Source organism: Canis aureus, chromosome 3 (genome assembly GCF_053574225.1).
Source record: "Canis aureus isolate CA01 chromosome 3, VMU_Caureus_v.1.0, whole genome shotgun sequence".
Classification (NCBI taxonomy): Eukaryota; Metazoa; Chordata; class Mammalia; order Carnivora; family Canidae; genus Canis; species Canis aureus.
The window spans coordinates 49,909,130-49,922,983 of record NC_135613.1 but is presented as its reverse complement, the minus strand read 5'-3'; the positions used below and the strand labels follow the sequence as shown (position 1 = coordinate 49,922,983).

At 41.5% G+C, this 13,854-nt stretch overlaps 2 protein-coding genes across 12 annotated transcripts in view; one reads left to right on the top strand and one right to left on the bottom strand.

The window, feature by feature from the left end:
* Positions 1 to 13,854, top strand: part of ZNF286A (zinc finger protein 286A) — an 80,940-nt gene that overhangs the window by 2,074 nt on the left and 65,012 nt on the right. The gene's annotated exons all lie outside the window — the stretch shown is intronic.
* On the bottom strand, positions 1,291 to 13,792 carry LOC144310869 (uncharacterized). 10 transcript variants are annotated; one of them, XM_077892538.1, is made up of 7 exons: positions 13,661 to 13,790; positions 12,481 to 12,720; positions 12,303 to 12,408; positions 10,091 to 10,182; positions 7,661 to 7,793; positions 7,068 to 7,163; positions 1,291 to 4,716 (listed from the first exon to the last, which is right to left on the bottom strand). In XM_077892538.1, exons 4-7 carry the CDS (start codon positions 10,121 to 10,123, stop codon positions 3,083 to 3,085), a joined length of 1,896 nt encoding a protein of 631 aa, XP_077748664.1. In that variant the 5' UTR covers positions 10,124 to 10,182; positions 12,303 to 12,408; positions 12,481 to 12,720; positions 13,661 to 13,790; the 3' UTR covers positions 1,291 to 3,082. The 10 variants fall into 10 exon arrangements, with proteins under 10 accessions (XP_077748664.1, XP_077748662.1, XP_077748665.1 ...); XM_077892536.1 differs by having other exon boundaries at positions 12,303 to 12,395; XM_077892539.1 differs by having other exon boundaries at positions 12,303 to 12,392.

Sequence of the window (13,854 nt, the reverse complement as noted above, 5' to 3'; positions counted from 1 at the left end):
TCTTGCCATATTGTCTTCCCCAAGGATGCCAGAGTGTATAACACAGAGAAAAGCAAGTTCTGACACCTGTAGTTCCGTCAGTCACTGGCTTCCACCATCCCTAGCAAGTGGTTCCAACATGCCCTGGTGATTGGCATGCTCAGCAACCTTCCTCAACACTTGGCTCAGGGCCACACATACATACGCACATGTGCAGAGAGGCAGTATAACAAAGAGGTTAAGAACAAGCACTCTTGAGCTGGACTACCAGACTTTAAATCTCAGCTCAACACTGTTTCCAGGTTGGCCAGTCACTTTGCCTTTCTGAGTCATCACTGCTTCCTCTATACAAGTGGGGTAAGAGGAACCTATCTAAGAGATTGGTTCTGGAAATCAGTTCCCTGAGACTGTTGGGAGAAATGAATGAACTGATGCATACAAAGGTGGCTGAACAGAGTCTAGCACGTAATAAATCTTTACTACAAGTATTAGCTGGTATTGTCTGGGAGATCTTCTTAAAGGGGCTTGGGGAGAGCTAAAATACAAGTAAAGGAAAAACAAATGGCACTTTGTACACTGAATCTGTCTTGACTTATGCTTATAATAGGAAAAGAATATCAATGTCATGCCTACCTCTTGAGTTCCATTTCTAGGAGGACAGAAACCAGGTAGCTTTCTTTTCTTACATTTACTAAAGAAGAGAATTAAACTAGGTCTGCCTTACAAGCTGAGGCAACAGATTCCTAAGATTACCAGATTCCTAAGGCCAGTTTTATTTTGGGAAATGGATTTTTATTTTTCTTTTTTACCTAGATTAACCAGAGGTGTTTCTCAGTTCTCCATGTTGCTGTATCATAGCAACCTTTCTACTAGGGTGGATTGGCTTATCTTCTGATATAATCGTCTCTGGCCAATTGAGGAAAACCATTTGTGGAGAGGGATAGAGTAGTACATGAATGTATTGGCTGTGCCTCTCAATTCCTTAGAGTCACAAAATTACCTTCTGTAGTGAGGCCATAAGGTAAAAATAGAGTATTATCAATATTGTGCTTATAAATCTCTGCATTGCTCATAAGATGCAGTTATGTAGCTTTGTGTAAAACTCTGACAACACATGCTATTATGTGTTCATATGCATAAATGTATAAACAACAGAATGTTATACATATATGTAAAATATGATTTTACAGTATTTCTAATTTCACTAATTTACTTACCTGTTGGGCTTTTTTGGAGGAGGGTCTTGGTGCATATGGTTGAATTCTTATTAAGTAAAATGTAAGTATGATGTGATTTTTTTCCCAAAAATGCTTATCTCAAGCTGCTATATTTTCTATGTATGACTTTGGCAAAACATCCAGAAATCATCTAATGTACAATGTGTATCAAAGGTACCACAGGGATGGCTTTTCGTGGAAAACACCCATATGAATTTTTAAAACTGTGTGTAAGTATTATTTTGTTTAAAATCAACAAGGGGCACCTGAATGGCTCAGTGGTTAAGCATCTGCCTTTGGCTCAGGTCGTGATCCTGGGGTCCTGGGATTGAGTCCCACACTGGGTTCCCTTTGGGGAGCCTGCTTCTCCCTCTGCCTCTCTCTGTGTGTCTCTCATGAATAAATAAAATCTTTTTAAAAAATCAAATCAACAACAAAAGACCGAACAAGATAGTTACATTTCTCATGGTGAGAATTGTTAAAGTTGGAGATAAAGCCAGACATTAAGATTGAACTAAAAATGTTTTATAGGCACATATGAGGAATATAATGAGTGCCCAAGGTTTTCAGAGAAGGAGATTATTTCCAACTGTGGTTACCAGGGAGAAGGTGAGACTTTAAGTTGGGTCCTAAAGGAGATTAACTTGCAAATTGAAAAGATAATGTGACAATTACACATTATTGATTTTAAAAAACACTAAAAAGTATTAATACCCCCTCAGAAAAGGCAGAAAGCCCTGCTTTAATCAACAAAGATCTCTTCCCACTATCCTGAAATCAAGCCTGAGATCACCATATAATGTGCTCAGCACAATAGTGAAAATTATCCAAGCATCTTGGAGGAAGTTGAGATGTAACATGTATATTAATTTTCCCTTCACTCAACACAAGTAAGTCAATCACTTTTAACCACATAAATTAGTTTTAGCCATAATAAATTTGTTCTATATTGGGTTATCATAAATGAGACCTCTGAAGGAGGGGGCAAATGTTTTTCCACAACCCAAACTAGCTGGCTCCAGGAAAGAAAAGTTTTCAGAAGGACCTGGCTATGCCTAAGATGTTAACAAACATTATCTGAAGAGCTCTGATTCTAATAGCAGTCACTGTTATGGAGGACTCTTTTTTTATTCTTGCCTTCAATTTCTAAAAGTTACTAAAATGTTCATGTATTTCAATAATTATTTCCAGATGTCACCATTTCTTCAGGATATTTTGTCTTAAAATTTTCAGAACAAAATTTTTTTTCTCTATCTTCAGTTGTGCTCTTCAGCTCTGAAACTCAAGCCCTGTTGAACATCAAGCTGTAGCTAACACTGTGTAAGCACTTTAAATAGAAGAGACGGATAGGAAAGTCAGTAGGAAGGGAGAGTTCAAAGTAGCCCTTTTAGTGAGGATAGTATTGCTAGGGGGTAGGAATGATTATATATTAAGGCAAAGATTTATAGAAAGGTGGTATTCGAATATATGACCAACCATGAGTCTATTAACTTGGATATGGCAGTATTCCAATCAGTACAAGGAGGGGAAGTGAGCTCAATTTTGAACAACTGGAATTGCTTTGCATGTTGGAACAGCCTATTCCTGAGGTCAGGAAAAAAAAATCACTTCATGGTGACATTAGTCATTTTAGGGTACAGCAGAAAAATATATATATACACACACAGAGAGAAAGATTGATGGTTGGTCTCTTGGGCTGTTCCAGCTTTCAGATCAGTATTTCTTCACATGTATTTATGGTAATCTGGCAGCTAATTCTTTGCAGAAAACAGGAGGAGAGCATTCTCAGCCCTCCAAAAAAAAAAAAAAAGATCACAATTATAATAACCCATGAAAATAGGATTCTTTGGTATTTAACAAAGTAAAGAGTCTAAATGACCACACATTCAGAGTGATTCTCCCCCGTGGAGTCTCTGATGCCTAATGAGGGCTGAACTACACCGGAAAGCTCTGCCACACTCATTACACTCACAGGGTTTCTCTCCAGTGTGAATCCTCTGATGCTGAGTAAGATGGGCGCTTCTACTGAAGGCTTTCCCACACTGGTGGCAATCAAACGGTTTCTCCCCAGTATGAATCTTCTGATGTTGCGTCAGGGATGAACTCTGGCTGAATGCTTTCCCGCAATCTTTACAGGTGTAAGGTTTCTCTCCAGTGTGGATTTTTGTGTGTTTTATGAGAGTTGAGCTCTGGCTGAAAGCTTTACCACATTCTCTACACTTGTAAGGTTTTTCCCCAGTATGAGTTCTCTGATGTCGAATAAGGGCTGATCGATCACTAAAGGCTTTCCCACAGTTGTTACAGGTATAAGGTTTCTCTCCAGTGTGAGTTCTCTGATGTTGATAGAGATGTGAGCTCTGACTAAAGACCTTGCCACATTCACTGCATTCATAGGGTTTCTCTCCAGTGTGAATAAATTGATGGACAATAAGAGAAGAGTTGTGACTGAAGGCTTTCCCACATTCACTGCATTCGTAGGGCTTCTCTCCAGTGTGAATAAACTGATGTTCAATACGGGATGAATTGTGACTGAAGGCTTTACCACATTCATTACATTCATAAGGTTTCTCACCAGTATGAATTCGCTGATGTTGAATAAAGTGTGTTATCTGAATAAAAGCCTTCCCACACTCATTACATTCATGGGGTTTCTCTCCAGTATGGATTCTCTGGTGTTGACTAAGAGAGACATTATGATTAAAGGCTTTCCCACATTCCTTGCATTCATATGGTTTCTCTCCAGTATGAATTCTCTGATGTACTATTAGGGCTGAATAATTACCAAAAGTTTTTCTACATTCACTGCATTCATAAGGTTTCTCTCCATGTTGGGTTCTCTGATGTTGAATAAATGGTGCATTCTGAATTAAGGCTCTTTCATGCACATTATATTCCTTCCCACCATGAACACTCTGATGATGTTTGGTGGTAAGTTGTGAGTTCCACTTATACCCTTTCCTATCTTCATAAGATTTCTCTCCAATATTAGTTTTCTGATGTTCAGGGTGGTGTATACCATAACCAAAGGTCTTCTCATACTGATTACATTCCAAATTTTTTTCTCCATTATGAGCTCTACAATGTTGAGCATAAATTGAGCGATCACTGAATAGTTTACCACATTCATTACACTGAAGAGCTTTCTCATAAGTGCTATCTTTCTGATGTCTTATCAATTTTGAATTCTGTTTAAAACTCTTTCCCTGAGCATCAGACATATAAGGTCTCTCTTCCTTATGATGTCTTGATTGTATAACAATGTCTGACTTCAGACTAACATGTCTACCAGATTCAATACATTTCGGGGTACTATTGGCTATAGAAGTTCTTTTCTGGCAGATAACTGTTGCTTCTTTCCAGAGTCTATCCTGAGCATTCTCTTTAATCTCTGTAGATCCCTGGGCTTCTTTCAAACCAGAAGTCCTTGCATCAGCCCCTGTGCTTCTCTCCATACTTATCCCTTGGTATGATTCTTTTTCAGAAAATACCTCCTTTGGGTTTGACTTTCTGGTCTCCAAATCTGGAGGGGAAAAGTAAAAATGTTCCCTGTACTAGAAGAAGGAAATGGCTAAAGCAGGAATGAGATAATAAAATTGCACAAATACTATTAGTCACAAATATAAATCAAGTAGTCAACAAATAATTTATTGAACACCTACTGTGGGCTAGGCACTGTGTTATGTGATAGTATTCAATGATAAATAAAACAGATATAGTACCTCCTTTGAGATACTATAAGAGAGATTTACAGTCTATTGGGGAAGATAAATATGATCGCTACTGTATGTAGGAATAATAGCTGCCCCTCGTTTTTGAACCACTGGAATCTTTCCTTGCTTTTGATACCACCACCACCAGCAGTCCCCTGTGCTCCTTGTCTTGAGTTCACTCCAGCTAGGGTCATCCTTCAATGCCTACATCTTCCATTCCCACTGGCACAGTTCTCTAGTAACTCTCCTTGATGATGCCTGAGGTTGCTGTCGGATTCAATAAGATCATTAACCATATTTTCCTTTGCTACTACCCTGTGTGTTACTATTTACCAGAGATTTCCTTCAGCTTTCACTTTTTTTCTCCTGTCTCTGGGCCTCCCAAAATAACCGTCCCCCCCCCCCCCCAAATATACACACCATCAAAGACCCTCTTTAGAGGGTCAAAGTTCAGGAGAATGCAGGAATTTTAGGAGGATCAGAGGATTAGGCTTACCACTAATACTAGTTCAGCTTTCTTATGGGTAAACTACACATGATAGACATTTTAACGGTTGTAAAGTTGGGACTTTGTCATCGGGGATCTTGTAAGTAGTCTTTCAGCCTTATTAAGAGTAAGACAAACAGCACATGTGTTTTGCAAGCTGGACTATTTTCAAAGTAATCTTAGTATGTGCCTGTGACAACCTTATATAATATAGGAAAATAAAAATTAAAAGACAGCAATAGAAGTTAAGCAGAGGAGAGAAACAGTGGCAGGGGGACTAATCCATTATCAGGTTAGCCGAAAAGAAGGAACAATTTATAAATCTCCACAGACACTCTTCAGGTCTTTACTTGACCTCTCTACCATATATCACTATGAGCACTATGAGGAGGGACCCTTCAAGTGCTCTTTTCTGTTGGGTTCTATGACAACAATCTGACCTGGTTTCCTTCTACTCTGGCCACCCTTTCTTAATATCTTTTTTGGATTCTCTTTCCTTCATTTATATTGATAAAATTTGTATAACATACCTCTACTGCCATAATCTATTATTAAAAATTATTACTATTTTGTTATCTTGACACCATTTTCCCCCATGTGGTTTTTTAAAATTACACAAGTGATATAGATATAGACAGATAAATACAGCTAGTGGATACTTAAATGTGTATGTTCATTGGGCTTCTAGGTTCTCTTGCAATTCTTTTCATGCTCTATTTCTCTATTTTCATATCTTATGCACTCCCATGACTTCATTACCATCTATTCTCAGATGATTCTAAAATCTGTACCACCAGTTATGATCTCTTTCCTTCACGAAGACCCATTTGACATCTCCTCCTTATATTCATCTACCTTCCAGACACCCTACTTAGACCGGAGTTTCTCAACTGCAGTGCTACTGACATTTTGGCAAGACAAGTCTTTGTGTGAGGGGCCGTCTTGTACATGGCAGAATGTTTAGCAACATCTTTGGCCTCCACCCACTCAATGCCCATAGCACCCTCCCAGTCTTCAGACATGTCCCATGGGGCCAAATCACCTCTGTTTGAGAATCACTGGTTTACATCTGCTATAGACTCTTCAAACAATTTAGAATAACCAGAACTCCTCTTTCACCACCACCTCCTTCCCGCAAACTTGCTATTTCTCCTGTGTTTTCCATCTCAGGGAAGAGAACTTCCATCTACCTACATAGCCAACCCAGAAACTCAGAAATTATCTTTGTTTCTCCCTTACCTCCCACATACAGTCAATAAATTCTATCAATTTTACAACCTTAAAATTGGATGTAAAATCACATTCCTTAAACTTACATTCAAATTCTTCCATTCTCTTCATACTTTTTACGTAGGGAAAAACTAGGTACAACAAAGACAAAGTAATGAAGGCGAGGCCCCAGCTACTAGAGAGGAAAAGGGAATGACCTCATAAAATGCCAGAGTGAAGTACAACAGTGATCTCTGGATCAAATGTCAGGCTTCTAACTTTGAGAAGGAAGTATCCTTCCTTGAGTCTGGGAAGAAGTAGAGTTAGGCTCACAAGACTCTGATATGTCCGAATGAAGATGAGACTTAGAGGGGGCCTCAACATTTTCTACAGGAGGATTTGGGATTTGGGAAGGAACCCCTAACTCATATTTCAAAAGATGTTGTCTGCCTGGTTCTCACTTACATATGCAGCTGCTTCTTAGCAATTCTGCCTTCTGCATCCATGGATTTACTGCTTGTTCCAACTGGGAGATGATATCAGGTTTAGAAAATGGAAAGCCTACTCAAGTGAAAGAAACAGAATGTGATTGTCAGTTTCAAAGACAAAGGGCCACCCCATTTTCAGTCCCACTCTTGTGCTTTCAAGAGCAGAAAACAAGGTAATTGTCAAAAGCAATTAAACATATTCTACAAAAGTAGGGTAAGAAACAGTCTAAGGATCTGCTCTAGATTCTGTAGGAAAATGTTAACCATACCCTCCTTCCCCCTTCCTTCCTTCCTGCTGCAGGGTGAGGGATGAGGGGCAGGGGGAGGGAGAGGAGCAGAGGAAGAGGGAAAAGCAGAGTCCCTGCTGCACAGAACCTGACTCAGGGCTCAATTCCATGACCCTGAGATCATGACCTGAGCAGAAATCAAGAGTCAGATGCTTGACTGACTGAGCCACCTAGGCACTCCCCACAAAGCCTCCTTTCTGATCATCCCTTAATAGGAACATGGGAATCTTTAGGAAGCAATGGCATCCCAAAATGCCTACCTGAGGTAAGGACCCAACCTTACCCAAGGAGATCAGGTTCCTATAGTTCTCCAGCATTACATCCCTGTACAAGTCTCTCTGAGCAGGGTCCAGTTCTCTCCATTCTTCCTCAGTGAAGTTCACAGCCACATCCTTGAATGACAAGCCCTGAAATACCTGCATGTGATTTAGACATAAGAGTTGAATAAGGCAAATTAGGGGAGATTCATGAAATGTAGAGGAAATGGAACCAATCATGTTCATAGTGTCAAAGGCATATTGACTCATAGGTTAAAAAGTCTTAAAATATGTATACCCTTTTGACATATCAATTTCTTATCTAGAAATCAATGTAATAAAATTAACAGAGACATGAATACAGTTATCAACAGATTCTTATCTATTTACAATTTACAATAGCAAGAAAGTTCTAGATAACCTAAATGTTTGAGGAGAGTGGTGGAAGCTACTAACTGCTCACTAAAGCACACTCCCCTCCTCACTTTTCTAGGTAGACAAACATTTCCCAATCTCCTTTGCAGTTAGATGTGGCCAAGAGACCGCAAGCAGAAGTAAGGCGCACCATTTCCAGGCCTGACTCACATACATTCTGCTACTATTTTCCCCTTGTGGCTGGGACATGGAGATAACCCCGAACATGAGTTTGGGAGCTATGTGGTAGAGATATTAGAGCTTCAGATAGTTCAAGACCCTGAATGGCCATGCTATCAACCTGCTGACCCACTCATGGTTATGAGGACAAGAAATGAACTTCTATTATGTTGGGGCCATTATGCATTTTGGGTCTCTCCATTACACCAGTCACAAGTTAGCCAATCCTAATTAATTCAGAAACTAGCACCCTGAAATAGAAGATATCCCAACAAACAGCTAAAATATACAGGGGCATTGGCTTGATATTCAGGCAGCAAGCTTCAAAGACATGGGTAGTTAAGGCCGGAATGATGTAGACTCTTGATCGACACTGGCAAAGTGATTAGTAACTGGGAAGGAAGACCAAAAATTCACTCAGCCTGCAGCTCTGGGGGAATAAGGTAGAAAGAGCCAGAATGCTGGCTTATGCAGGATGCTTCTGGCTCTATTTGGCAAAGAAAAAAAGAGTTGAGCTCAAGAAGGAATTTATCAATTTTCAAGCTAAAATAAAAGGGAATACACAGTCCAGAAATCTGGGGTTTCACATGGTCGGAAAAGCACAGTTTCTAGATCTCACACAATAGAAAGTAAGTCTTAAAAAGGCTTTAAACAATAAAGGCCCATTAAAACTTCTCAACTAAACAAAGTGACTTAGCTCTACAAAAAAAGATCAAGTTAAGGATACGGCATTCCAATCCAAGTTTATTATTTGGCAAACCTTAAGGTCATCTTCATTAAGAAAGAGACATGGTAAATAAGAAACTAAGAAATATACCAAACTTGAGATTTTTATCTAGGGAAGAATCTTGTGTGTGATTATTGGTACATTGCAGACAGATCAGAAGCTTCTTAAGTTTTTACAGGACAATATATCCATGATTTCAATTGTACTTTGTACTTCCTTTTTTCTTGTCTCAGTGGGAGCAGTATCTTTCCTCAATTCTAAGCCATTTAAGTCACTGAGTTCCCAAATCCTTCTTCTCAAAAATCTACTTATCTGATGTGCCTTGGTGGCTCAGTCAGTTAAGCCACCAGCTCTTGATTTTGGCTCAGGTCATGATCTCAGGGTCCTGAGATTGAGCTCCATGTTGGGCTCCTGCTCAGGATTTTCTCTCCCTCTTCCTCTGCCCCTCACCCTGCTCTCTCTCTCAAATAAGTAAATAAAGAAAATCTTTTTAAAAAAATTTCTACTCATCCTTCAGGGCCCACTTCAAGTCTCACTGCTTCTATTAGCTTGGGGCTCCTTAAAAAGGGCTTAAAAATGCTGGCTGAAAAAAAAAAATGCTGGCTGAATGAAGACAGCCTTCTCAAATCTCTCTCAGCCAGACACTCTTGCTCACTCTCTTCTGAAATCATACAACATTTTCCCTAAAGCACTTTATTAAGTAGGCCATCAGTAAATGTGCTGATTTGTGCCACCCAGATTTGTGTATGGGTCTTTTTTCCCCATGGAGAACATTCTAAGCAGATGGATACAAAAGATATTTCATGTGCCTTTGCTGATGTAAGCCTAATGCCTCAAGTGGACAAAGGGAAGCCTGACTCTCTGCCAACCATGCTCACAGTCCTCCCCCTCCCTCTGTCCTCTATTGTCAACTGATGGACAGACTGCCGAGCCTCCACCATCTTCACTACTACTTCCACACAATAAGGAACACTAGTCGCCAGGTTGGTGGTGGTTCATCCCAACCTCTTGATCCTATCTTTTGAAACAGCTGTTTTCTAATAGGACTGATAAGCTTCATGCAATGAGACATAAATTTATTCACTTCAGAAATTAAAATGAGATTTTAGGGGCAAGAGGTAAATCCCCAACTCACCTGGGACTTCGCTGTCTGGAAAAGAGCAGCCATGTTCTCCTCCTCAAGATATCTATCCTTTTGGAAAAGGGCAGACTCCCTAGATGGCAGAACTAGAAGGCAAGAGTAATAAAGCAATCCAGTTTATTGATATGTGTCTCAGACCTATTATGTTAGAAATAGCCACTTAGGACAAAAAGAGCCTCTGCCCTTGGCTGTCATATGGTCCGACACCTATGCAATGAGGCTTCCAACATAACCTCAGATACCGTTAGGGTTGGCTAGAAGCTTCCAGACTTCCTGCCTCAACTCCTTTTTTCACTAATGGAGAAACTTTCCAACTTCATAGAACGAGAAAAAGTTGCCACAGAGGTAAAGGACAATAGTACCCATCCTAGCAGTTTAGGGCACAGGAAGCATCAGCCACCAGATCCTGAGTACTCCAGGCCCCCACTAAGTCTGCATCCATTCTAGGTTCGCTCCACTGCACATGTGATCCATTAAATTGTAGCCTGTCATCTCATGCTCCCCTGTATCCTAAGCACCCTAGTGGCAGTACGCCCAAAGCGCTGAAAATGAATTCATGATCCCCCTAACTCCTTTGTCTGACTCCATGCCCATCGACCAATCCTCTCTCTCAATTTCCTTTCCCATTTTGATTTTTTGCCTCCTGGGAAAAAAAAAAAAAACTGATAATATTAACTTTGAGCACTTCTTTGAGTGTATCTCTAGGTGGTAGGATTATATGCCGTTTATTTTATTCTATATATAATTGTTTTCCTAATATTCTATAGTTCATTATTTCTTTAACTCTCACTCTCCCCAACCACCAAAAAGCCAGACTTAAACCCCATTTTAGGGGGTGCCTGGGTGGTTCAATCAGTTAACTCTTTGATTTAGGTTCAGATCATGATCTTGGGAATCATGAGATTGAGCCTCCCCACACCCCTAGGGAAGCTCCCTGCTCAGCAAGGAGTCTGCTGGAGATTCTCTCTCTCTCCTTTACCCTCCCTGTGCTGTCTCTCATTCTCTAATAAATAAATAAATCTTTTTTTTTAAAGCCCCTTGTGGATTTGTCTTGGGAAGAAGTAGGAATTTCAAGCCCTTACTGTAACAGTACAGAGTTTCATGATTTAAAAACCAAATCTGTGCCTCCTACAATGCTTTCTCATTAGAACACCTGCCCCGGGGCTGCCTGCCTGGTCTTAAATCCTAGCTCTACATGGCTTTAAGAGAAGTTTCTTCTGTGCTTCAGCTTCCTCATTGGAGAAATGGGAATAACAATGGTACCCACCTTGAAGCATTGTTCAGTAGTGTATATAAAGGGCCCAAATCAGTACCTGATAGAGTAAGCATTCAGTAAAGGTAATGTATCAGTTAATTCTCACTCTATTTTCTGCATAGCACCACTAACCAAAATTTTATAGGATTTTCTATCCTTTGTTTTATGAAAACAAAAGGTATTATCAATGTATATGGTCGACCATACTCCAAGCCCCTACTTCCCCACAAGATGCCTGTCCCCTCCCTGCACTGAATTCTGACCCCATGAAGGGTGGGGTAGAGACAGGAACTCATAAGTTTCAGGACCTTGGAAAATCAAAGGGGCCAAGAGCAGGATGTCTGGGAAAACCAAAGAGACTACAGCTAGACCATGGAAGCCCCTTCTAATCTGGCCTATCCTTCTGTATCTCAAGAGAGAATACTTCTTAAGAGAGACTAGAAGGATGTCGGGGGCAGTTCTCAATCCTACCAGAATTGGGCAGTGGACAGTGCAGGTGCACCCAGATCTGCGCTTGACCTCTCCCATGTGCTAGAATGCCAAATCAAATCATCTGCTTCGGGATCCCTGGGTGGCGCAGCGGTTTGGCGCCTGCCTTTGGCCCAGGGCGCAATCCTGGAGACCCGGGATTGAATCCCACGTCGGGCTCCCGGCTTGGAGCCTGCTTCTCCCTCTGTCTGTGTCTCTGCCTCCCCCCCTGTGTGACTATCATAAATAAATAAAAATTTATAAAATAAAAAACAAACAAACAAAAAAAAACAAATCATCTGCTTCTCCATGCCCATTTCCTTTTCTCTATCCAAGGAGTCTGACTTGTCCCCCTCTTCCATCCTTTGGAGAGGAATCTGGTAAAATAGAGTATGGAAGGGTGATAAGATGTTTTACTTTTTGGAGCTTCAAGTAAAAAGGGAATGATATTAGTAAAATTACTACTATTTATTGAGTACTCACAATGTATCAGATGCTTTCCATAAATCACTTGTTACAAATGAGGAAATTGATGGTTTGCCCAAGGTCTCAGAGCGGCCCACACATACAAGGCTGCTGTAAAGAAAAACTAAAATGAGACTGTGTGCACACTGTAGGTGCCCAGCTAACAGCAGAAACCTCTTTCATGTGTGTTTCTTACCTCTGTTCTGGAGTTTGTGGCCCTGATCCTCCATCACCACAGACTTTGCAGCATTTGGGTAAAACAACTTCACCCAAATCCTCCATGTCTCTTCCTGGGGATTACCAGCATTCTCCCAGAAACTCTAGCAAGACATTCTGGGTTGAATTCTTCTTTTTCATTGTATTCTTTCTTTCATTGTCTGAGACCCCATTCATAACAGTAATCAGGGAGTCTAAAGCAGTATATTTGGAGCTAAAACTAAAGTCAACAAGGTCAGCAGTCACTCTTGGTTCAGGCAGCCCTATTCACAGGGGAATCTCAATATAACCTTTCCCCCAGGCCCTGCAGAGACAGACACCCAGGAACACAGATAATCACAGACAACAGGTAAGATATTGTCACCATGCTTGAAGGATATGCAAGAGCAGGCGATGGTGGCAAGCGCCCCGCTGGGAATGAAGGTATCTGGATTCTCATTTCTATGTACCAGATGGCTAGATGACCCGGAACAAGTAACTTTCCTCCCTGGGTGTCAGTTGCTTTTTATGTACAAATGGGGAGGTGGATACCTACTATTCCCAACTGCTACTACTGATTGAGCCCTTACCTAGTGCCCCGCACAGTGTCAAATTTCCATTTAATCCACACAATCACCACTTAAGATAGGAACAATAAACTTCACTTCACAGATAAGGAGCAGGAGACGCCAAGTTCAGTAACTCGCCTACGGTTGCATCACCCAGCAATAACGGCTTTCTCGATAAGTAGACAAATGGTAGACAAATGGATCTCTTACATCCACGCCCTCCCGCATCAACACTGTTGGAGTCTATGCAATGGTTCCATCATGCTTTGGGTTGCAAGGACACAAGGGGAGGCACGCGATGGTCTCTGACCTGGGAGCACTGAGGGCCTTGGGCCCTACCTGCCTCACCTTCCAGCCAAGCGCTCCAGGCTGTGCGAGCTCTCAGCCCGTTTCCGAGCAAAGGACCTGGACATGGCTCAGACTTAAACACACGTACACACCATCATCACTTACACACAAACCCCAGAGCTGAGGGCAAGGTCAAGGTGGCCAAGCCCTGACAGCAACCCAGCTCCAGCCGAAGGGATTACGGTCAGGTCAGCGGGCCCAGGGAGAACCCCCATGGGATGCGGCGAGACCCCCAAGCCTCGCAACCCCCTGCTGGACACACACCCCTGTCCAACGTCTGCTCCTCCCCGGTCCACACACTGAGCTGGTCACTGCACTGGAAGACCCCAAGTGCGGGTTCGCAGCGAGCGGAGGGCGTCCACACAAAGGAGCCGGAAGCGGAAGTGCGCACCGAGGCTCCTGGGAAATGTAGTCCAGTCGGCCCGGTTCCTGGGTTCGGAAAAGCCCGGCAAGGATGC

Bases quoted from the DNA above. Each gene is read 5' to 3' on its own strand.
- LOC144310869 (XM_077892538.1), bottom strand. From the start codon at position 10,123: ATGGCTGCTCTTTTCCAGACAGCGAAGTCCCAG. The intron at 7,164-7,660 runs GTAAGGTTGGGT...TCACTTGAGTAG, and splicing joins TAGGAACCTGATCTCCTTGG to GCTTTCCATTTTCTAAACCT. The intron at 4,717-7,067 runs GTAAGTGAGAAC...TTTCCCCTCCAG, and splicing joins GCTAAGAAGCAGCTGCATAT to ATTTGGAGACCAGAAAGTCA.